General features: G+C 53.2%; 1 protein-coding gene across 6 annotated transcripts in view; it reads right to left on the bottom strand.

The window, feature by feature from the left end:
• Positions 1-162: 162 nt before the first annotated feature.
• Positions 163-22,595, bottom strand: part of LOC121359721 (zinc finger protein 850-like) — a 24,972-nt gene continuing 2,539 nt past the window's right edge. The window contains exons 2-4 of one of the 6 annotated variants that reach the window (XM_041478864.1): positions 10,095-10,446; positions 9,549-10,010; positions 163-2,098 (exon numbers count right to left, since the gene is read on the bottom strand). In XM_041478864.1, the coding sequence (XP_041334798.1) occupies positions 1,630-2,098; positions 9,549-10,010; positions 10,095-10,446 (1,283 nt within the window). In that variant the 3' untranslated portion in view covers positions 163-1,629. Of the gene's footprint in view, positions 2,183-8,990; positions 10,473-21,661; positions 21,667-22,595 lie in introns of those variants that run through there. The other 5 variants (XM_041478861.1, XM_041478863.1, XM_041478862.1 and 2 more) reach the window with 5 other exon arrangements.

Below are 22,595 nucleotides of genomic sequence, written 5' to 3'. Positions count from 1 at the left end.
CAAGGATTCTCAGGCTCTGATACCTTCAGTACCACAGCTGGGGCACCCTGGGGGTGTTGGCAAGAGTCAGGGGGGGCAGCTAAATGTACCTCTGGTCCAGGGGGTTTTCCAGATGCCTTCTGTCCCTTCACGGGGTGCCAGAACTGATGCCTATGAGAGGCTGACCTGGATCAGAGGCTAGACAGAGTGAAAGGAATAAAGCAGGTATTTATTAAAAGGCTTTTAAAGGATATACCTTGGGCAGTACAACAGCCTGGCTGGGGCTCTGCCCAAGACGGACACAAGATGGACCACCGGTCACGAGTCTTCACACTTTTATAAGTTTTTCACACTTTCATAAATAATGGTTTGGTAAATAACTATTTACATACTGGGGTTAGTTGTCCAGTTATAGCTTCAGGTTATGAAGTCCCATCCTCCTTGTTTGCTCCCTTCAATTCACTGTTGTTTATGGTTTTTGGGCCTGAGGCTGTAATAGTTGTCCTTGGCTACTCAAGCTGGAGAAGGATTGTTTTGTCTAACTATCCTGTGAAGAGAACTTACTAATAATTAATACAAAGTTCAGAGTTACACACCAAGGCAGTGCAGAATCTGAAAAATATGAAGGCTAAAACTTAGGGCATCACCCCCATGTCACTCTCCATGTCTGTATCCCCCCATGTCCCCACCTATGTCTGTCGCCCATGTCCCCATCTATTTCCATGTCTCCCCTTGTCCTCATCCATGTCATTGTCCTCCCATGCCCCCATCCATGCCTTCGTTCAATGTCTTTATTTTCACCCCAGTTTCAGGAGTTTCAAAGGGATGAACAGAAAGGAAAAGAAAATGAAGGCCAAAAGAAAAATATTTACATGTCCCTGTCAGCAGAGCATCCATGTCCTTGGGTGTAGAGGATTTTGTGGACAGTTAGCTAGCTGACAAAGGTCATGCTGGAATAATACCGTTAGTTAAACAAGAAGGAGACGAGGATAGGAGTCGGGAATCAGTGTCCAGATGCGGCAAGGTCACTGTGCCCTTGCTGCAACATGAGGTTGTGGGAGAGGTTCCTTAGCTAGGAAAATGAAGAAAAGATAAGAAAAGCCACAACAAAGTAGCCACAAGAATGTAAATATAGGCATAGTTAGCTGATAAACAACTAACCAATAATGAGCTCGCTTTTTGCAATATGCATTAGCCTTATTAACACTGTTATAAATATGTGTGCCTGTTCAATAAACTTTCGAGACTTGCTGATCACTCATATTGCACGCCGCATTTCTCCTGCCGATCTCAACACTTGGGTGGGTGGGAAGAACCTTTTTTGGAGGGATTTCCACCCCGCTGTGTCCAAAATTGTGGGTTTTTCCCCAGTCTCTCCCCACTGGGCTGTGAAAGACAGCCATGGGCCATAGAGGATGGATTTATGTTGGAGAAGACCTCCAAGACAATCCAGTGTTGCTTAATGCCACCAGATGATGCAAAAGGTGAGATTTTTCTGGGGTCAGATGTCAGCAAATCTGCTCTCCACAATGGATTTCTGATGTTGGTCTGTGGATGTGTCCAGGTGCCCATGGGGAAACAAGAGGACGTGGAGCCCCGCAGGCAGGTGACTTCCCAACAGGGATCACCGGCACCACGGATCACCCGGGGTCACTGGGAATCATCCAGCGAGGATCCTCCCATGGGGGATGGAGCTGGAGCAGCGCACGGAGCTCTTCCTGCATGTGGGGCACTCGCAGGGCTTCCTTTGTGGTGCCTCCGTTGGTGTTTGGTCAAGTGAGAGCTCTGTGAGAAGCTCTTCCCACACTGGGGACACTGGTAGGGCCTCTCCCGGGTGTGGACGAGCCGGTGCTTGATGAGGGTGCAATTACGGTTGAAAGCCTTCCCGCAGTCGGGGCAGCGAAAGGGCCGCTCATCTGTGTGCGAGCGCTGGTGCCTGACGAGAGTGGAGCTGATCTGAAACCTCTTCCTGCATTGATCACACTCGTAGGGTTTCTCCCCGGTGTGGCTCCTCTGGTGGACAATCAGCTTGGAGTGGTCTAAGAAGCTCTTCCCACACTCACCACACTCGTAGGGCCTCTCCCCCGTGTGGATTCTCCAGTGGCGCATCAGGTAGGATCTCTTGCTGAAGCTCTTCCCACATTCCGAGCACTTGTGGGGCTTCTCCCCATCCTGGAGCTGCTCATTGACCTCCAGCTCCAAGCTCCGGCCGCCTCCCCACCCCAGGGTGGGTCTTTCCTCCTCGGATCCCCGAGATCTGCGTTTGCAGCCACTCCTCGTGCGGGATCTCCGAGGATTTTCCTCCCCGTTGGATTCCTGTGCTGTGGAGCCGCTCAAAACGGCCTCTTCCACGAGGTTCTGCTGTGGGGATTTGTCCTGCCTGCTCTCCCTCCTCAGCTCCTTCCCTGGGGGAGGAAGGACAAGGAGAGGATGGGATTTGCCTCCGTGCCACAGGGAAGGGCAAGGAGACTTCCCTAATGCGTCCCTGGCAGGATGGTGTCGGCACTGAGGTTGTCCTGCATCTGGGGGCCATGCTGGGCTGGGAGATGGAGCAGGGGAGAGGGGGCAATGGGCAGTGACTTCCAGCTCACCTGCCTGGGGCTTCTGGGCCATTTTCCTCTTCCTCGCTGCCTCCTCCTCCTCCTCCATTGGGCCTAGATATAGGAATGGGAAATCCTGCTTTGGCGGGGAAAAAAAGGACTGAGAACGTTGGGTTTGATGGTCCCACTGCCCAAGTGCAGCTGGAGAAGTCAGCGCCCCTTTCAGCCTCGGGGTGCCTGGACCACACTCATGCCTAGCCTTCCTCACCCTGCCAGGCTGCCAGAGGTGCACCAGCTCTGAGATCGCCCCTCTGCGCTCTCCCCGCTCCGGGGCTCCCGCCTTCCCCCCGGCTCTCCCGGGATCCCCAAACCCGATATCGCTCCTCTGCTCGCCGGTACCGGGCGATCGCCAAGTGGGACCCCCAAGATCCCTCCAGGGGCATTTGTGGCTCAGCTCTGGGGTCCTGCACGATCCAAACATCCCCTGCCCCGCAAAAAAACCGTTCCGGAAACCCCCTCGATGGATTTGGGGCGAACTCTCCTTCCCCGCTCACCTGCGGGTTCTGGAGGGGGGCGATGCCGGCAGACTGGGGGAAGATGCGGCCTGAGCGGCCGTGCAGGGGAACCGCTTGGTTCTGCTGCTGCTGCTGCTTCTATTCCTCCAATTCCTGCTCTTCCTCCTCTCTTCCTCCTCTTCCTCCCGCTTCTGCTCCGCTCCCAGCCCGGCCCGGGCAGTGCCGACACACAAAAGCAGCCGCGCTCTGCCCCAGGGGGGCTCCCAAAGCGGCCCCGCCCAGCACGGCACTGGGAGCAATACTGGGAACACTGGGAGCGATCCTGAGAGCACCAGGAAAGAATTGGGAGCGCTTTCCCTGCCAGTCCCGCTCTTACTGGGAGCGCTGGGAGGGAACTGGGAGCGAACAGCGCCCGGACGGGGCTGCAGCCGGCGGCGGGCGGGGCCAATCCGAAAGGCGTGGTTATGTAAATACAGGAGAGAGCTCGCCCGCTGGGATTGGTGGGCTGGAGCAGTGCGGGGTTTGCTCGGTGACGTCACGACCGGGGGAGGGGCCGGAGCGATGGCGGCGGCGTCCGGTGAGAAGGGATAGGGAGCGGGAATGGGAATGGGGACAGGGAATGGGAATGGAGACAGGGAATGGGGACTGGGAATACGGGACCGGGAATACGGAATGGGACCGACAATTGATCGCGACCGGGAATGGCGAGCAGGACCGGAAATGGAACTGGAAATACGGGAAAGGGACCGGGAACGGGAGTGGGAATGGGACCGGGACAGGGATGGGAACGGGACAAGGGGGACATGGACACAAGGACGACACCGAATAGGAGGTACACGGATCAGGGGGTGGCACCAGTACGGGAGAGACAGCTGCGCAGGGGTGACACCGGGGATGGCAGGCGGGGACAGCGGGGACAGCGGGGATGGCAGGTGGGGACAGTGGGACCAGCAGCATGAGACACTGGGACAGCCGAGAGGTGGCACGGGGACTTAGGGACAGTGTGGACTGTGGGCATGGCAGCACAAAGGGCTGGGACAGCAGGGAGAGGGCACAGGGACACCGGGGAGGGAACATGAGGACATTGGGGAAGAGGTGCCAGGGACAGCAGGCAGGGGCCACAGGGACATGGGGACACTTTGTAAGGGACACTGGAGTGTCCTGGGACAAAACATTGCAGCATCACCATGGTGAGATAGAGACTGATGGCAGTGGTGGCCTTTGTCCCCAAGCATGGAGTGACACTGTTTTGGGGTGAAACATGGCAGTGTCACCGTGGTGGAACAGGGGCTGACGAGGGTGGTGGCCTTTGTCCCCAAGCTGATCCTGTTCAGGCTCAGCAACCAGCTGGTGGTGGCCTTCAAGGAGGACAACACGGTGGCCTTCAAGCACCTGTTCCTCAAAGGCTACGAGGATGGCACTAATGACACCCAGGCCATCTACACCCATGGGGACCTCCTGCAGCACCTGGCCTTTGTCCTCAAGAAGGTGGCATGGGGACACCAGGAAGGGCTGGGGGCACCAGGAGGGATTGGGGATATTGGGACCTCCTGCAGCTCCCAGTCTACGCCCTCGAGAAGGTGGCCTAGGGACACTGGAAGGGGTTGAAGACATCACGAGGGATGGGGACACCAGGCGAGGTTTGGGGACATGGGGATTATTTGGGGCCATCAAGGTGCCACCACCAGCACTGCACCCATGGGGACCTCCTGCAGCACCTGGCCTTTGTCCTCGAGAAGGTGGCATGGGGACACTGGGAAGAGCTGGGGACATCGTGGGAGTTGGGGACATTGTGGAGCTTGAGGACAAGGGGACCTCCTGGAGCATGTGGCCTATGCCCTTGAGAAGGGGGCACAGGGACACCAGGCAGGGCTGGGGACACTGGCAGGGGTTGGGGACACAGTGGTGGTTTGGGGACATGGAGGTTCTCAGGGCTATGGAGGTGACTGGGGACACCGGGGTGATTTGGGGACACTGAGGTACCACAGGGCCACCTCCAGCCCCATGTCCCTGTCCCTACAGTACCTGGCTGTCTCCAACAAGACTCTTGGCCACCACGTTTTGGGGAGACAGAGATGTTTTGGGGTCATGGAGATATTTGGGTAAATGGGGATTATTTGGGACCATCAAGGTGCCACCACCAGCGCTGCTGTCCCTGTCCCCACAGTACCTGGCTGTCCCCAATGAGACCTTGGGCCACCACACCTATGGCTGGGGACATGGAGATGTTTTGGCACTGTGGGGTGGTTTGGGGCCATCAGTATGGCTGGGGACACGGAGATGTTTTGGGGCCATGGGGTGGTTTGGGGCCATCAAGGTGCCCCAGGGCCACCTCCTGCCTTGGTGTCCCTGTAGGTGCAGGGTGCTGGGTTTGAGATCTGGGATTTGGTTTGGGGTTTGGCATTTGAGGTATAGGTTTTGGGATTTGGAAGTTGGGGTTGAGGTTGGGATTTGGGGTTTGGGATGGTCCCAAGGGGTTTGGGGTTTACAGTTTGACACTTGAGGTTTGGGATGGTCTCAGGGTGTTTGGGGTTTGCCATTCAGGCATTAGAATGGTCTCAGGGGATTTGGGAGGGTCCCAGGTGATTTGGGATTTGGGGTGTGGGATGGTCTCAGGGGATTTGGGGTGATCTCAGGGCCTTAGGGATGGTCCCAAGAGATTTGGGGTTAGGGTTTGGATTTGAGGTGCAGGGTTTGAGATGATCCCTGGGCATTTGGGATTTGGGATGGTCCCTGGGCATTTGGGAGCTGAGATTCGGGGTTTGGGATCTGGGAGTTGGGATTTGGGACCATGGGGTGGTTTGGGGCCATCAAGGTGCCCCAGGGCCACCTCCTGCCTTGGTGTCCCTGTCCCTGTAGTACCTGGCTGTCCCCAGTGGGACCCTGGGCCACTGTGCCTGTGGTGGCACCAGGGGTGGCACTGAGGGTGGCACCAGGCTCCTGCTGTGCCAGCGCTTCTTCCACAGGGGGGACATCGACCCCAGCGTTGTCACCGGTGGGGACACATGGGGTTTGAGGTTTGGGGTGCGAGTTTGGGATATGTGCTGGATTTGGGATTTGGGGTTTTGGTTTTGGGGTTTGAGAGTTGAGGTTTGGGTTTGGAGTTTGGGAGTTGTGGTTTGGGGTTTGAGATTTGGGTTTCGGAGTTGGGGTTTGGGTTTGTCCCAAGGGGTTTGGGGTTTAGAGTTTGGGAGTTGGGATGCTCCCAAGGGATTTGACATTTGGGGGTTTGGGATGGTCCCAGGGTGTTTGAAGGTTTGAGATTCAGGGTTTGGGATGGTCTCAGAGGATTTGGGATGGTCCCAAGAGGTTTGGGAGTTGAGATTTTGGGTTGGGATCGTTTGAGAGGGACGGTTTGGGATCGTCCCACTGCATGTGGGGGTTTGGGATTTGGATTTTGGGATGGTCCCAGGGCATTTGGGAGTTGAGATTCGGGGTTTGGGATTTGGGATGGTCCTGAAGCATTCAGAGTGGTCCCAGGGCATTTGGGATTCAGGATTTGGGAAGTCCCAGGGGCTTTGGGCTCCCGCCATTCCCTGACCCCAATCCCGACCCCACAGAGATCCTGGGAGTGCACCCTGGGGACCCCCAGCTGCAGGTGCTGGATGGCACTAATGGCAACTTCACCCTCCAATTCCACAGATAAATCCCAACCCCGCCCCCCAAATTCTTATGTCCCCCTTGTGTCCGTCTTGAGTGTCCCTCTGTCCCTCATCTGTCCCTTGGCTGTCCCCCAATCCCTCTGCAGGCCCTGGGGGGCAGCCAGTGAGTGCTGTGATAGTAACAGTGACAATGACAGTGATGGTGACAGTGACAATAATAATGCCAGTGACAATGACAGTGATGGTGACAGTGACAATAACAGTGCCAGTAACAGTGCCAGTGATGGTGACAGTGCCAGTGACAATGACAGTGATGGTGACAGTGACAATAACATTGCCCAGTAACAGTGATGGTGACAGTGACACTGACAATGACAGTGCCAGTGACAGTGCCAGTGGCGGTGACAATGATAGTGACAATGCCAATGCCAGTGCCACCCAGTGTCCCCAGGTCACGTTTGACACCCACGCCCACAGTGGGCGAGTGTGGATACACCTGGAGAGCCTCATGTCCATCCGGGAGTGCCACCACCCCCTGCTGCCCAGCAGAGGTGACACGGGTGACAGTGGCTGACAGGACAGGTGGACGGGGTGCCAGGAGAACATGGGGACAGGGGGACAGGTGCCCCACCACCCCCGTGCCCCAGGCGCAGGTGGGACCGCAGGCATTTCTGTCGTGCCCTGACCGTGCCTCCCCTCCCCTCCCTGCTCCCCCCACACCTTGGGGACACCCCTGACTCCCACCCTGACATCCTGGGTGCCCCTCAGTGGGGACGGGGAGGGGTTGGTGGCACTGCAGGAACCCCTCTCTGTGCCATCCACGAGGTGGCACCTGCGCTTTTTGTCACCACCGTCCACCAGTGCCCCAAAGCGGGGGGGGGCACACATCCTGGGGGGGGTGAGGGGTGACAAAATTTTTGGGGTCACCCCCTGCCACTTCCACCTCCCCGAATCCCCCCAGGGATGCTGCACAACCCCGCCTCCCACGCACTACCTCGGCGGCAGCATCCCCTGAAGGGATGGAAGGGTCACGTTCCTGCTGAGGGGTCTTTGGGGACTGTCCCCGTGTCCCCCTCCCGTCCCCGCAGTACCTACACTGCTGTGCCCATGCCTGGCCCTGTTTCGTGGCTTCCCCATGACGGGGATAAGTTTCAGTCACACCCTCACCTCCTTCTCCTCCTCTGGGTTTGATGTCAGTTCTGCCGCTGGGGACGTGCCTGTGACACCAGGGGGACGCCACGGGTCACCCCCCTCCAAGTGACTGCAGGGTCACAGTGGCTCCTGAAGGCCCCCTGATGTGACAGCTGGGGGTCCCAGGATGCTGTGATGACGATTTGGGGGGTGGGTGCTTCCAGGGTGCTGAGCACCGAGGCCATGTGGTGCAGGGGGGACAGTTGGGGACACAGGTGGGGGAAAGCCTGGGGGGACAGGGTGAGGAGGGTCAGAGGGGTAAGGGGTGGAGATGGAGCTGGAGGGGGGGGATCCACCCAACAATGTGCCAAAAGCAAGGGGAGGACTCCTAAATCTGGGGGAAAGAATGGAAAAGAGAGAAAGCATCCGAATCAGGGGGGAAAGGATGCAAAGTAGGGGGTAAGGGACCCAAAAGAGGGGGAAATGATCCAAAAGAGGGAGAAAGGACCCAAAATGTGGGGGGGGAGGACCAAAAATCAGAGGACAAAGGATAACTTGGTGTGTCACAGGGTATCAATGGGTGTCATGGCACATCCCTTCCTGTGCTGGAGCTGGCCCACACACTCTGTGCCAGGAGCAGCCACAGGAACATCCTGAGCAACACAGTGACACCTCCAGGGACATGGGGACACTCTGCAGGACACGGCCAGGGACCAGCCAGGATCGGGAACAGGGACTCACAGGGGGGACAGGAAGACACAGAGGGGTGACATGTAGCCGTGGCAGGGGATGGGGGATATTTGGAGGGGAGGGGATCTGATGCCACCAGGACACACATGAGGGGACAATGTTGCCACACCTGTGCAGACACTGCCACCAGGATGCCTCTGGTGACAGGACATGACCCCCATGGTGACACTGACTCTTGTCCCCAGGGGCAGTTGGGGTCCCCTGAGTGCTGTGGCCCTGGGACACCCTGGTGGCTGTCACTTGCTTCCAGGCCACTTGTCACCAGCTGAACAAGGTCTCTGTCCCGCCCTGCTGGGTGGTGACATTCGGCTGGGACACCGCGCTGGTGAAACGTCCCTATTCATATCCATGTATCCCTATGTCCCCATTCATGTCCATATCCCCATCCATGTCATTGTCCCCCAAATGTCCCCATCCATGCCCATTTTTACCCCAGTTTCAGGAGTTTCAAAGGGATGAACAGAAACTTTTTCATTTCAAGGCCAAAACAAAATTATTTATGTGTCCCTGACAACAAAGCATCCATGTGCTTGGGTGGGTAGGAAGAACCTTTCTGGAGGGGTTTCCACCCTACTGTATCCAAAATCAGAGGTTTTTCCCAAATTCATCCCTGTTTGGCTGTAGAAGATGCCTGTGGGTCAGGGACAATTAAATGATGGATTTATGTTGCAGAAGACCTGCAAGGCCATCCAGTGTTGTTTGATGCCACCAGAAGCAGCAAAAGGAGATTCTTCTGGGGTCACAAATCGACAAATCCGCTCTCCACAATGAATTTCTAGTGTTGGGCTGTGGATGTGTGCAGGTGCCCATGGGGAGCTAGAAGGATGTGGAGCCCCTCAGGCAGGTGTCTTCCCAGCAGGGATCACTGACACCATGGACCACCGAGGCTCTGCCCACTGGGGTCACTGGGGATCAGAACCAATACTCCCACGGGGGATGGAGCTGGAGCAGCACACGAAGCTGTTCCCACACTTGGGGCACTCACAGGGCTTTCATAGTGGTGCCTCCATTCGTGTTGGCTCAAGGCTGACCTCTGGCTGAAGCTCTTCCCACAGTGGGGACACTCGTAGGGCCTCTCCCCAGTGTGGATGTGCTGGTGGGTGACAAGGGTGGAGTTGTGCTTGAAGCCCTTCCCACAGTCAGGGCAGCGGAAGGGCCTCTCATCCGTGTGAATCCGCTGATGTACGAGGAGATCTGAGCTGCTTTGAAACCTCTTCCCACACTCCCCACACTCGTAGGGCCGCTCCCCGGTGTGGCTCCTCTGGTGGATCATCAGGTGATCGTTCCGGCTGTAGCTCTTCCCACACTCGGGACACTCGTAAGGCCGCTCCCCTGTGTGGATCCTCTGGTGAAGCATCAGTTCAGAGCTCTGGCTGAATCTCTTCCCACAATGCCCACATTCGTAGGGCTTCTCACCAGTGTGGGTCCTCTTGTGGACAATCAGGTTCGACTTCTGGGTGAATCTCTTCCCACACTCCCCACACTCGTAGGGCCTCTCCCCGGTGTGGATGCGCCGGTGCTTGACGAGGTCGGAGTTGTATTTGAAGCCCTTCATGCAGTCAGGGCAGCGGAAGGGCCTCTCGTCTGTGTGAATACGCTGGTGGACGAGCAGATGGCAGCTTGTTTGAAACCTCTTCCCACATTTGGGACACTCATAGGGCCTCTCATCTGTGTGTGTCCGCTGATGCTTCAGAAGAGTGGAGCTTCTCTGAAAGCTCTTCCCACATTCCCCACACTCATATGGCCTTTCCCCCGTGTGGCTCCTCTGGTGGTTGATCAGGTCAAAGGTGTCTCTGCAGCTCTTCCCACACTCCCCACACTCGTAGCGCCTTTCTCCAGTGTGGATCCTTCGGTGGCGGATCAGGGCTGAGTTTCGGCTGAAGCACTTCCAACATTCCCCACACCTGTAGGGCTTCTCCCCATTGTGAACCTGCTCATGGACCCCTGGCTCCGAGCTCTGGCCGCCGTCACGGCCCAGGGTGGGTATTTCCTCCTCTGACCTCCCTGGGCTGCGTTTGCAGCCCCTCCTCGTGCGGGATCTCCGGGGATTTTCCTCCCCATTGGATTCCAGTGCCGTGGAGCCACTCAAAACAGCCTCTTCCGTGAGATTCTGCTGTGGTGACTCATCCTCCCTGGTCTCCGCCCTCAGCTCCTGGTCTGGGGGAGGAAGGACAAGGAGAGGATGGGATTTGCCTCCGTGCCACAGGGAAGGGCAAGGAGATCCCCCCAAAGTGTGCTTGGCAGGACAGGGTCAGCAGCGGGCTTGTCCTGCAGCCAGGGGCCCATGCTGGGATGGGAGAAGGAGCAGGAGAGAGGGGGAAAGGGACAGCGAGTTCCTCCTTACCTGCCTGGGGCTCCTGGGCCATTTTCCTCTTCCTCCCAGTCTCCTCTTCCTCTATCCGGCTAAGGTTTAGGAACGGAAAATCCTGCTTTTTGGGGGGTGGGGGGGAACAAGGGCTGATTGTGCTGGGTTTGATGGTGCCGCTGCCCAGGTGCAGCTGGAGAAGTCAGCGCCCCTTTCAGCCTCCACGTGTCCGGACCCCGCTCATCCCGAGCCTCCTTCCACCCTCCAGGCTACTGGGGCGCCCCAGCTGTGTGATCGCCCCTCTGCGCTCCCCGCTCCGGGGCTCCCGCCTTCCCCCCGGCTCTGCCTGGGATCCCCAAACCCGATATCGCCCCTGTGCCCGCAGGGCATGTGGGAACCCCCAAGGGTTAATTGTGGCTCAGCTCTGGGGTCCTTGGAGACCCAAATATCCCTTGCCCCACCAAAAATCCCTCCCGGAGACCCCCCTCGATGGATTTGGGGCGAGCTCCCCCTCCCCGCTCACCTGCGGGTTCCGGGGGGCGATGCAGCAGGAGCCGGGGGAGCCGCGACCGGAGCGGGGGAGCCGCGTGGTGTTGGTGCTGCTGCTGCTGCTGCGCTTCCTCTTCCGTCTCTTTCTCCAGTTCCGGCTCCTATTCTTCCCTTTCCTCTTTCTCTGTCCCGCCTCTTCCTCCCGCTCCTGCTCCGCTCCCAGCCCGGCCCGGGCGGTGCCGACACCCAAAAGCAGCCGCGATCTGCCCTGGGGGCTTCGCAAAGCGGCCCCGCCCAGCGCGGCACTGGGAGCGATACTGGGAGCACCAGGAGGGATCCTGAGAGCAGCGGGAAAGAATTGGGAGCGCTTTCCCTGCCAGTGCCGCTCTTACTGGGAGCGCTGGGAGGGAACTGGGAGCGAACAGCGCCCGGACGGGGCTGCAGCCGGCGGCGGGCGGGGCCAATCCGAAAGGCGTGGTTATGCAAATAAGGGAGCGATCGCGCACTGGGATTGGTGGGCGGGAGCAGCGCGGGGTTTGCTCGGTGACGTCAGGGTTGTGGGGGGGCCGGAGCGATGGCGGCGGCGTCCGGTGAGAGGGGACAGGGAGCGGGAATGGGGACAGGGAATGGAGACTGGGAATACGGGACCGAGACCTGGAATGGGACTGGGAATACGGGAAAAGGGACCGGGAACGGGAGTGGGAATGGGACGGGGACGGGAACCGGGCGAGAGGGACACGGGGAACAGGAGCATCGGGAACCGGGCTGGGGGGGCCGGGGACTGGAGCGACACTGCGGCGAGGGGACACCGGGGACCGGGCCGGGGGAGTTAACGGCTGCAGGGGACGCTGTGCACCTGCACTGCGGGCAGGGGGGACAGCGAGCAGGGGAGACACCAGAACGGGGTGGGGGGGACACGGGGCAGGGGTGACACCGGGGACAGGGAGTCCTGAGCGGGGGTTTAACGGAGACAGGCGACACTGTGGACTGGGCGGCGGGGACAACGGAAGAGAGGAGTGACACCAGACCGAGGGGGACACGGACCGGGGGGTGACACCGGGACAGGGGTGATCCCGGGACATGGGGGTGACACCGAACAGCGGGGACACGGATCAGGGGTGACACCGAGCAAGGGGGACACCAGGCCGAGGTGACACCGGTGGGTGTCCCCAGAGACCGAGTGGCTGCTGAGTCGTGGTACAGCACGGCCGAGGCGGCTTCGGCCGTGGAGGAGGAGCTGTGGTGCTGCCTCAAATAATTCCTCTTGAGCCTCTGTGACACCGGGCCCGTGAAACTCCCGCTGGAGCTCGCCAAGATCATCCTTGTCACCGTGCAGGTGACACTGCCAGGGACAGCGAGCTGGGACAGTGGGGATGGCAGGAGAGGACACTGGGGACGGCAGCACAAGAGGCTGGGATACCAGGAAGGGAGCACTGGGACATGGGGACATGGGGACACTTTGACAGGGATGCTGGGGTGTCCTGGGACAAAGCATTGGCAGCATCACCATGGTGAGAAAGGGGCTGATGACAGTGGTGGTCTTTGTCCCAAACCATAGGGTGACACTGTTTTGGGGTGAAACACGGTGGTGTCACCAGGGTGGGACAGGGCCTGACCACGTAGGACTTTGTTCCCAAGCATGGGGTGGCACCATTTTGTGACAAAACACACCAGTGTCACCATGACAGAACAGGTGGTGACAGAGGTGGTGGCCTTTGTCCCCAAGCTGTGACACAATTTTGGGACAAAACACACCAGTGTCACCATGATGGGACAGGTCACCCCCCCCAAATTCTTGATAATCCCACTTATGGGTGTTTCCCATCCCTAAAATCCCAGTGTGGGATTTGTGTTCACTTTTCCCAGATTTCTGTGTGGCATTTTGGGGTGGAATTTTCCCTTTCCCGTGGTTATTTTTGGGATTTTGGGAACTCCTGGGATCTTTCTGGGAGGGATTTCAGGTGGAATTTTCCATTCCCATTGGGTTTTTGAGGAGGAATTTTTCCTTTTCCCATTGTTTACTTGGGATTTTGGGGTGGATTTTTCTTTTTTTGGGGGGCTTTTGGGGTGGAAATTTTCCTTTTCCTGGTGGGTTTTTTTTTGGTTCTTTGAGATTTCCTGGGGTTTTTTTTTGTTTTTTTTTTTGGGGCCTCCTGGGTGTCACAATCCGCTCATACGAATGGGGGTTGTGACAGTTCGTTATCTGATCTCAGAGTACAAAAAACAACACGGAGAGTTTCAGTATCAATCAAAAAACCTGCACCTTTTAGTGAGCGCTCCCACAGCAAATGCAATAGAGGGATTTAGACAGGAGATTAAGGATAAAGAGAGAGAGAGAAAGGGGAAAAGGTTTTGCTACCAACCTAGGGACAAAATCCTCCATGGCACGGGGAGAATTGTCTCGTCAGGGAGAATCTCAAAAGTCCTGGTTAACTCAGGGGTCTATTATAGTCCTTTGCATGAGGGGGGAGCTGGTAACAAAGAATAAGTCTGTTGAAATTGCTGAGGGGGAACAGATAGAGTGAAGAAAAAGGGTATTGAAGCCATCAAGGGGGGAACATCAGGACACTTGTGGCAGCTGGTGACCACCCAAAAAGAGCATCCCACCACCTGTGGTCAGCATCTTTCTTTACTCTTTCCATGACACGGTGTATTTGTCTCACATTGTGATGAACAGTTACCAGGGTTTTCTGTCTGTTCTTGATCTTTCCCAAAATTTCGATTAAGTCTTGATGGAGCAACAATTGCCTTCCCAAAGTGAGGTTCATCCCAATGGGAATAGGCATCAGTTTGTGAATCAGCGTGTAGTTGGATTGTAAAAGGTAATGAGAGGTAACTGGAACTTCATAAGAAAAATCACATCCTGCAATCTTAGTAAAGTTACAAGCACAAAAATTTGAATGATTTTTAGTATCCACTACTACATTTTCTATGAATACAATATCATAAGCAGCTCTAAAGCATGCACACCCATTGCCTATGTATATAGGGACTGTTTTAGAAGTCTCGTTAGGATGAATTTCAAAGTGACAGATATTTTGCTCTGTGTCCAAACAAATGTCTTGAGCTATGATTGCACTGCTTTCACAGATGAACCTTTGTTGTTCTCAGACAATACAAGATTCCAAATTAACAGTTTGCCATTTTTCACCAATTTGACAGGCCCGTTCCCTATGCTTGGAAGGATAGAGAAGAGGTCCATCATGATTCAGCCCTAATGCAATAATAGGAAATATCAAATGCACTGAGGCATTACGTATGGTTAACACAAAAGCTGTGGCTGAGTTTGAAATGGGGTCATAAGTAAAATTCACCAAGTTCCACCAGGATTGGAATTCTCTTTCAAAATCTCTGTCCCAAATTATTTTCCGAATTTCAGTAGGAAAAGTGCCTTCTTCACCTTCTTTTATAATTGAGGCAGCAACTGTTTCCATCCACAGTTGTGCCTAGATACAGCTGAGAGCCAAAGAAATGTGGTTTTGTGTAGCACTGAGTGCATCAATTACCAGTTTGTGATCATTTACATTTACCTTCTCCCAGTTTGGTAAAATGTTTGATAGCAGCTACTGGTGTGTTCCCAAAGCCAATAAGGATGACTGCAGTGGTTGTTGTAATTTGGTCAAATCTTTAGTTGTGACAGCCAGTTTATTCATTAGTACTTCTGAATCAATACTATTTAGAATTCCCAAACCTGTTGCCACAAGACTGGTTATGTCTCTTGGCGTCTGTTTTTTAGAAGAGCTCCATTTTCGCAGCCAGGTCGTCCAGCCCTCAAAGGAAGTCTGCAAGAAAGGCGAACAGGCCAGCTGAATTTCTGATACATTGTTTTGCATCAGCAATTGGACTTGTTTAGGAGACCGTGCCAGATTGAACAATATTTGTTGTTGACCAGTTTTCCTGATTATATATGGCCCAATTTCAAAAATTCTTGGGCAGAGCATGACCGGTGATTGGGCTGTAGTGGTGATAGTAGAAAACTGGGTCATAGTATTTATTACAAATTTGAAAGAAAGGCCTTTTTTGAACCAAAGACAAACTACTTCTGCGGTGTGTGTTAATGTAAAACTGTGCCAACAGTCTTGTACGCTTGGGTGGTACAAAGCTGTTCATGCTTATTTGCCTGATCTGTTGAAAGACTGATTGAGATTGCCTTACTATAGGTAGTTCCGTTAATCATTCGGCATCCTATGCTAATTTCTTCTCCCACTACCCCTTGAAGCTTCCAGGTTTTTTATTTTTCCCATTCCTGCCTAGTGTTGATTTCAATATCTGATTTTCATGCATAACAACAGTCGATAAGTTTAAACTCTTTACATTTCCCATGGATCTGGTAAAGTGAACAAAAGCCTGGGACCAAGGCCATTCAGTAACATACTGCCTAAGGGGGCTCTCAGTCCCTTCCACCAATTGGAGTATAACTATTGTACTTAATGTGGGCTTCTTAGTCTCAGTCCCTTCTACCCACTGGGATGTAACTACTGTACTCAATGTGAGCTTTGTGCTCTCAGTCCCTTCTACCCATTGGGGTGTAACTACTGTACTCAATGTGGGCTTCATGCTCTCAGTCCCTTCTATCCACCAAGATGTAACTACGGTACTCAGTGTGGGTTTTGTTATAGCAGTTATCTTAAATTTATAAACTAAGCCTTTTAAACCTAACAGGTCAGTCAAGTTATTTTGCCAGCAGCATGTCACATAAGTTGGTTAGCTAAAGTGAAATTATGCCAGCAATCAGTTGGTTAATTTTTACAGTCCTTTGTAATTGCAACATTGTTAGTTTTGGGACCTAGAGTGTAATTACCAACATACTCCAGAACAGGGTGATGTGCTAGATTTTTTGAATCATCAGGTCCCCGTAGTGAGGGAATGATGCTTGGAGGTGTCAGGCAAAAGGCAGTGATTTTGGGACATCCATTCACCTCCCATCCACTGTTCACTCCTTTAACAGCTTCCCATAACCGAACATCCCAACTTCCCTCCTGTGGCTTCAGAAATCATTTCAAAAGACCATTGGTCCTTTCTACAATCCCGTTAGCTTGAGGGTAGTAAGAGGTGTGGAAAGTCCACTTAATTCCTTCACCTTTTGCCCAATCCCGTACAACTCTAGCAGTGAAGTCGGACCCGTTGTCAGACTGAATTTCCTGTGGCTTTGGGAAAGTTCCAAACCACCCCTGCAAAGCTTTAATCTTATTATCACCTGTAGCTCTTTTAAAAGCATCAGCTTGAACCAACCCAGATAGAATTCCTACTCCTACTAGCACAAAGTGTTTACCTCCTGACTTCTTAAAGGGGCTGATATAATCTACCTGCCATGCATCCCATAAGCCTTTACCCTTTTTTAAATGCAGAGGGTCATCTTCTAAAGGATGTCTCTCCAGTTGCCTGCGACATTGCTCGCAGGCTGATATGCATGTTTTACACATTTCCCTGGTAACGGGCCAGCCCCAAGCATGAGCTTCCTTGTCCAAATCTTTCACACCTGTGTGCTGTCTTTTTACCTGCAGCCATTCTAATAGTCGATCCCAGTTCTCAGTAATTAGTTCCTTTTTCAGGGGGCTGAGCCTTGCTAGTTCATCAGCTCTATTCCACTTTCCTGCTGGATTTCCATCTCTTTGGTGAGAAGCTACCCAACCAACAGCAAAATTTCCTTGACTTGCAATACCTAAAATTTCCTGCCACTTCTCCTTTTACCACACTGGAATTCTGTTAACTTCCCAATCATTTTGCTGCCAGAAAGGAAGACACTCAGTACAACCTTTGTATACTGCAGAAGAGTCAGTATAAATGCAGACAAGAGAAATGTTCTGTGCCTCACGTCAGAAAACACTCTGAACAGCGATGAGTTCCCCAACGTGAGCGCTGCCTTCCCCTTCGGTAATAATTCTTTCACCAGAATGAAATGTGTAAGACAGCAGTTGTATTATTTCCATACCTCCCCCTCCTGTCCCATGTCGCAGAGGCATCTGTGAACCAAGAACTTGCTGCTAGTTCAGGGTAGAAAGGAGGGGCAACTTTGATTACAGAGGCAGGGTTATCTTGCTTGCTAGCCAGGCTCTCAGTGTCTTGGACTGCTAGATTTTTAGCAGCACCTTCTGTTATTGAGAAGGTATTACAGTAGTGTTCTATCTGAGCGTACCATTTTCTGACTGAGGCCCTCTGGGCCACCCTGTCAGGTGGGGGGGTCCCATTAGTGACAATTTTGATAACTTTAAAAGGGCCTCTTAACATAATAGGCTGTTGCCGTGCAATTTTTTCCACTTCTATGAGAGCTAAGCTAACCACAAACAACCCCTTTTCTCAGATAGTGTACCTTATCTCAGCATCTTTGAAACCACAGGAATAAAAACCAACAGGCCTCGTCGGACCCTCAGGACCCTGCTGCCAGATGTGTACTGATAGCCCTGAGGAGGCAAACCCCCATTCCACCTGGAATGGGATCTGTGGGATGGATAGGGCCTAGTGCTTGGTGAGCTGTTGCCTCAAAAATCAGTAATTGCAATGCTTCTTCCTGAGAAGGAGTCCAATTCCTTTTCACCCCTTTCCTCAGCAAGTCATAAAGCAGCCTGGCAATTATTGAGAAGTCTGGGATGTGTTTCCTCCAGAACACTAATAGTCCTAGAGCTTGCTGGAGATCTTTCCTGGATTTAGGGATTTTAATCTGATCTGGAGAAGTTAGGGTATTGGGTGGAATACGTCATACCTCCTTTCCACCAAATTCCCTGTGGGATGGATAGGGCCTAGTGCTTGGTGAGCTGTTGCCTCAAAAATCAGTAATTGCAATGCTTCTTCCTGAGAAGGAGTCCAATTCCTTTTCACCCCTTTCCTCAGCAAGTCATAAAGCAGCCTGGCAATTATTGAGAAGTCTGGGATGTGTTTCCTCCAGAACACTAATAGTCCTAGAGCTTGCTGGAGATCTTTCCTGGATTTAGGGATTTTAATCTGATCTGGAGAAGTTAGGGTATTGGGTGGAATACGTCATACCTCCTTTCCACCAAATTCCCAAAAACTTCACTTCTTGCAGAAGGCTTCTGAATTTTTTCTGGGGGAATCTGCAAATCAAGGCTTTCTAAGTGAGAGATTATTTTTTGCTGATGTTCCCCCACTACCTCTATTTCCTCCCCCCCACCAGAATGTCATTAATGTATTGATAAACAGCTACAGTATCAGGTTTGGGTATTTTTTCTAATTCCTGGGCTAAAGCACAGTGGGCCAAAGTGGGGGAGTGTTTGTAGCCTTGGGGAAGCGTGGTAAATGTATATTGTTGTCCTTCCCATGTGAAGGCAAAACGGTCCATATCTTCTGGCTGTATAGGTATCATAAAGAACATGTCTTTGACATCTATAGTTGCCATGATTGAGTGAGCTTTTTCCTGAATTGATGTTATTAATTCAGCTGTTTGGGACTGCTGCGGTGAGACGGTCTGTGTTGGCATTAAGCCTGCAAAAATCCACTGTTAACCTCCACTTTCCATTGGCTTTTTGGACTGGCCATACTGGCGAATTAAGAGAATGTGTGTGAATTATTACCCCTTGGTTTCACAAGTCCTGTATAACTGGTTTGATACCCTCTCTGGTACCAGAAGGTAGAGGGCATTGTTTTACATTACTTCTTTTACTATACGGTAGAGAGGGTGCGGTTTGAAGCAGCCTAATGTTAAGTGGCTGAGTGCCAAAAGACCACAGAAATCCCTCAGAGTCTTCCCACTGCCTCCCAGCAAGGACATCCACCCTAATAAATTATTTGGAATGTCCCCGATAACCATTTTGACAACTAATTAATTTTCATCTCCAGGGAGCATCAGTTTGACTAGGGCCACATTCATGGATTCTGTAGTTCCCAGAGCATTAAGAACACAGCATTGTCTTTTAGTTGGAACAATTCCACACTTCTGGGCGTCTTTTTTCTTAGTGCAGAGATATGAGCCCCAGTGTCAATTAGGAAGGTTACTAGTATCCTTTTGGGGCCTGTGATAGCTGTGATTAATATATCTCCAGATTTATTTTTAGTGAGCATTCTTAAATAAACGCAACCTCCGCCTCTTCGCCCACCTGTAAGTGGCAGAGATATTAGTTTTCCGAAAACCTTGTTGGTTTTGGTTCACTGTCTGTGCTCTGAAGGAGAGGCTGGGGGACTGTTGTGCTACTTGGATTCTGAGAGAGGAGCTGCGAGAGGGTTAATTTTGGCTCACTGCCAGTGTTCTGAGAGGGAGCCTGGGGGAGGGTTCTGCTGCCTAGATTTTGAGAGAGAAGCTGGGATGGGGTTAATTTTGGCTCCTTGTCTATGTTTTGTGGGAGAGTCTTGGGGGGAGTTAGAGTGTTGGAGGAGGTGTGTGTTGGTTCCTGACAAGGGAAGCGTGCAGTGGGTTGAGCCAATGGATTCGGTTCCATAGTGCTAACTATTTATTATTTGCTGCAATTTATCAAGAAGCAAACCATCCATCACCTCTTTGAGGACCCCCTTTTTAATTCCCAACAACTACCAACAGTGGCGGTTAGAGATCTGTTTTACTTCTCTATTTCCGTGTGAGAAGTCCCAATAAACCAAACACATTTTGTTTTTTTCTGATTTCTCCTCTGGGGTTTTTACAGGTCCATATTGTCTACAATAATTGATCAGATCTACTGCAACTTCACCTCATGTCCAAACTTTACGGCTACTGGTAGATGAATCAGATTGAGAAGCTGCGGGCCATGAGGGGGAAGAGTATGGAGTATCAGTAGATCCAGTTTGGTCAGTGGAGCTACTGAGGAATCTAAAACCTGCATCCCCGCCTGGGGCTCTGCCGCCACCCACAGCGGGACCCCCCAAAAACACCTCCCGGGGAGACCCCGATGTCCCCCCGAGGGGCATCTGCGGCTTGGCTTTGAAGCCTGAAAGCTCCAAACATCCCCCCAAAAAACCCCAAACCCAGGGACCCCCCCGGGTTATTTGGGCCAAGCTCCCTCTCCCCAACACCTGCGGGATGGTGGGCGATGGTCCCAGAGCTGTGGTGAGTTCAGGAAGTGCCAGGGCCACGCGGTTCCCCCCTTCTCCTGCTTCTTCCTGCTGCCGCTCCGCCTCTTCCTCCCTCCCTCCTCCTCCTCCCCCGGCCCAGAACTCCAAACTGTGAGGGCAAGGTCAATGAAAGGGCGGGAACTGTTAAGGGAAGGGGTGGGGTCAAGGAAAGGGTGGGAGCTGAGAGGGGAAGGGGTGGGCTCAAGTGGCCACATGGTCCTAAAAGGGCTGAGTTTGTCCTAAATCATCCAAAAGGGTGTCATATGCAGCCTAAATCCACCTCTTTTGGCCCAAAATCAGCCAGATGGGCCTAAAATCCCCCTAAGTGGTTTGCAGCCCACACAAAATGGCTGAAAAGCACCCTTAAATCTTTAAAATGGGTGTAAAATCCATCTTAAATGTACCTGGTTTTGTCTAAAATCACCCAAATGGGCCTAAAATCCACCCTAAAACCCACCTGGTTTTGCATAAAATCACCAAGACACCTAAAATCATCCAGACTGGTCTGAAATGTACACAAAAGCACCTAAAAACATCCTAAAATGGCTTGGTTTTACTTAAAATTACCCAAAAGAGGCATAAAATCCACCCATATGGGCCTAACATCATCCAAAGGGATCTAAAATCCAGTCTAAAACACACCAGATATGGACTAAAATCAGCCAAAGGGACATGAATTCGACACTAAAAGGCTTGAAATCACTCACAAGGGATCTAAAACCCACCCTAAACCTGCCCAGTTTGGTCTAAAATCACCCAAAGGGACCTAAAATCTCCGGGACTGCAACTGAGACCGAAACCAGCAGCAGAACTGGCACCAGCAGGAAGACTGACACCAGAACTGAGACCACCAATGCTCCAAGACTGGGACTGAAACGGAGACTGGGACCAGAACTGGAAGTGGGACTAAGACCAAGACTGACACTGGAACCAGCACCTGGAATGCTTTGGAGCTGGGACTGGCCTCAGGAGTGCTTCAGGACTGCTCCAGGATTGGGATCAGGATCGAGACTGGGACCAGGATCGTGCTCCTGGACCGGGACCAGAATCAGGACGAAGAACCCTCTGGGACTGAGACCAAGACCGCCATCAGAACCAGCACTGAGACTGGCAGTGCTCTAGGACCAAGACGGAGATTGGCGCTGGGAGCACTCCGGGCCCCCAGCAGTAGCAGCACTATCACTAGCAATGGGACCACTGCAAGACTGAGACCGAGACCGGCACTGAAAGCTGCACCAGCGCTGGGACTGAGAATGGCACCACTCCAGGACAGACTGGGACCAGCACCACTCCAGGACTGATATTGATACCAGGACCAGAATCAGCACCGGAGTGCTCCAGGACTGAGACAGAAACTGAGGCTGGCATTAGTGCTGGAATCGCTCTGGCATTGGCACCAGGATTGAAAATGAGATCAGCAACGGGATTGCTCTGGGATCTTCATGTTTGCTCTGGGGAGTTTTGGCTGTGCCCCTGGGCAGGATGGGGAGGGACTGGGAGAGACCCATGGGACTGGGAGGGAGTGGGACAGACTCCTGCGGGGTCGGGGTGGGGAAACCACCTCAGTTCACATTGTTCTCCTGTAGCCATCCCGGTCCATATGGTCCCAGTCCACGTCATCCCAATCTGTACAATCCCACTCCATATGATCCCAGTTTGTACAATCCCAGTCTGCTGCAGCGGCAGGGGTGGTAAGGGAGCCACAACCTTCCTGAAGAAGCATCCTTAGAAGGATGGCTCAGGGTACAAGCATGTCCTTTCCCGGCTGGCGATTCCCAGCTTGGCTTCTTTCCCAGGTGATGCGGAGAGAAGACTGGAGCTCTGTATGGCATTCCACAGAGTGTCAGCCTTTATTAAGAGCGGAGCCCTCTGAGAAGGGGGGGGGTTTGGGGGGGAGAAAGAACCAATGGATAACAATGAATCAATATAAAACTGCAAAGGCCTCTGGGGGTAAAATTTGCTTCCCCTAAGTGCAATGTGGCTCAAGGGTCAGCCCTCTAGGGGAATGCAGCACACCCTTTGTTGGCTGGCTCTTCATTTGCTTTCCCAGGTGATGCGGAGAGAAGACTGGAGCTCTGTATGGCATTCCACAGAGTGTCAGCCTTTATTAAGAGCGGAGCCCTCTGAGAAGGGAGCCAGGAACAGAAGCACCCTGAACAGGGGAAAAACCGGGGTTTATATAGGAAAGACAAGGGGAGGGGTAAAACTGGCAACAAATGGTTGTATCCCAAGGTGAAGGGCAGGGGGGGGGGGGGGAAAATTTGCTTACCCTAACTGCAATGGGGCTCAA

The sequence above is a fragment of the Pyrgilauda ruficollis genome, unplaced genomic scaffold (assembly GCF_017590135.1).
Source record: "Pyrgilauda ruficollis isolate IOZ18807 unplaced genomic scaffold, ASM1759013v1 scaffold465, whole genome shotgun sequence".
NCBI lineage: Eukaryota > Metazoa > Chordata > Aves > Passeriformes > Passeridae > Pyrgilauda > Pyrgilauda ruficollis.
This window is presented reverse-complemented; position numbering and strand designations above follow the sequence as displayed.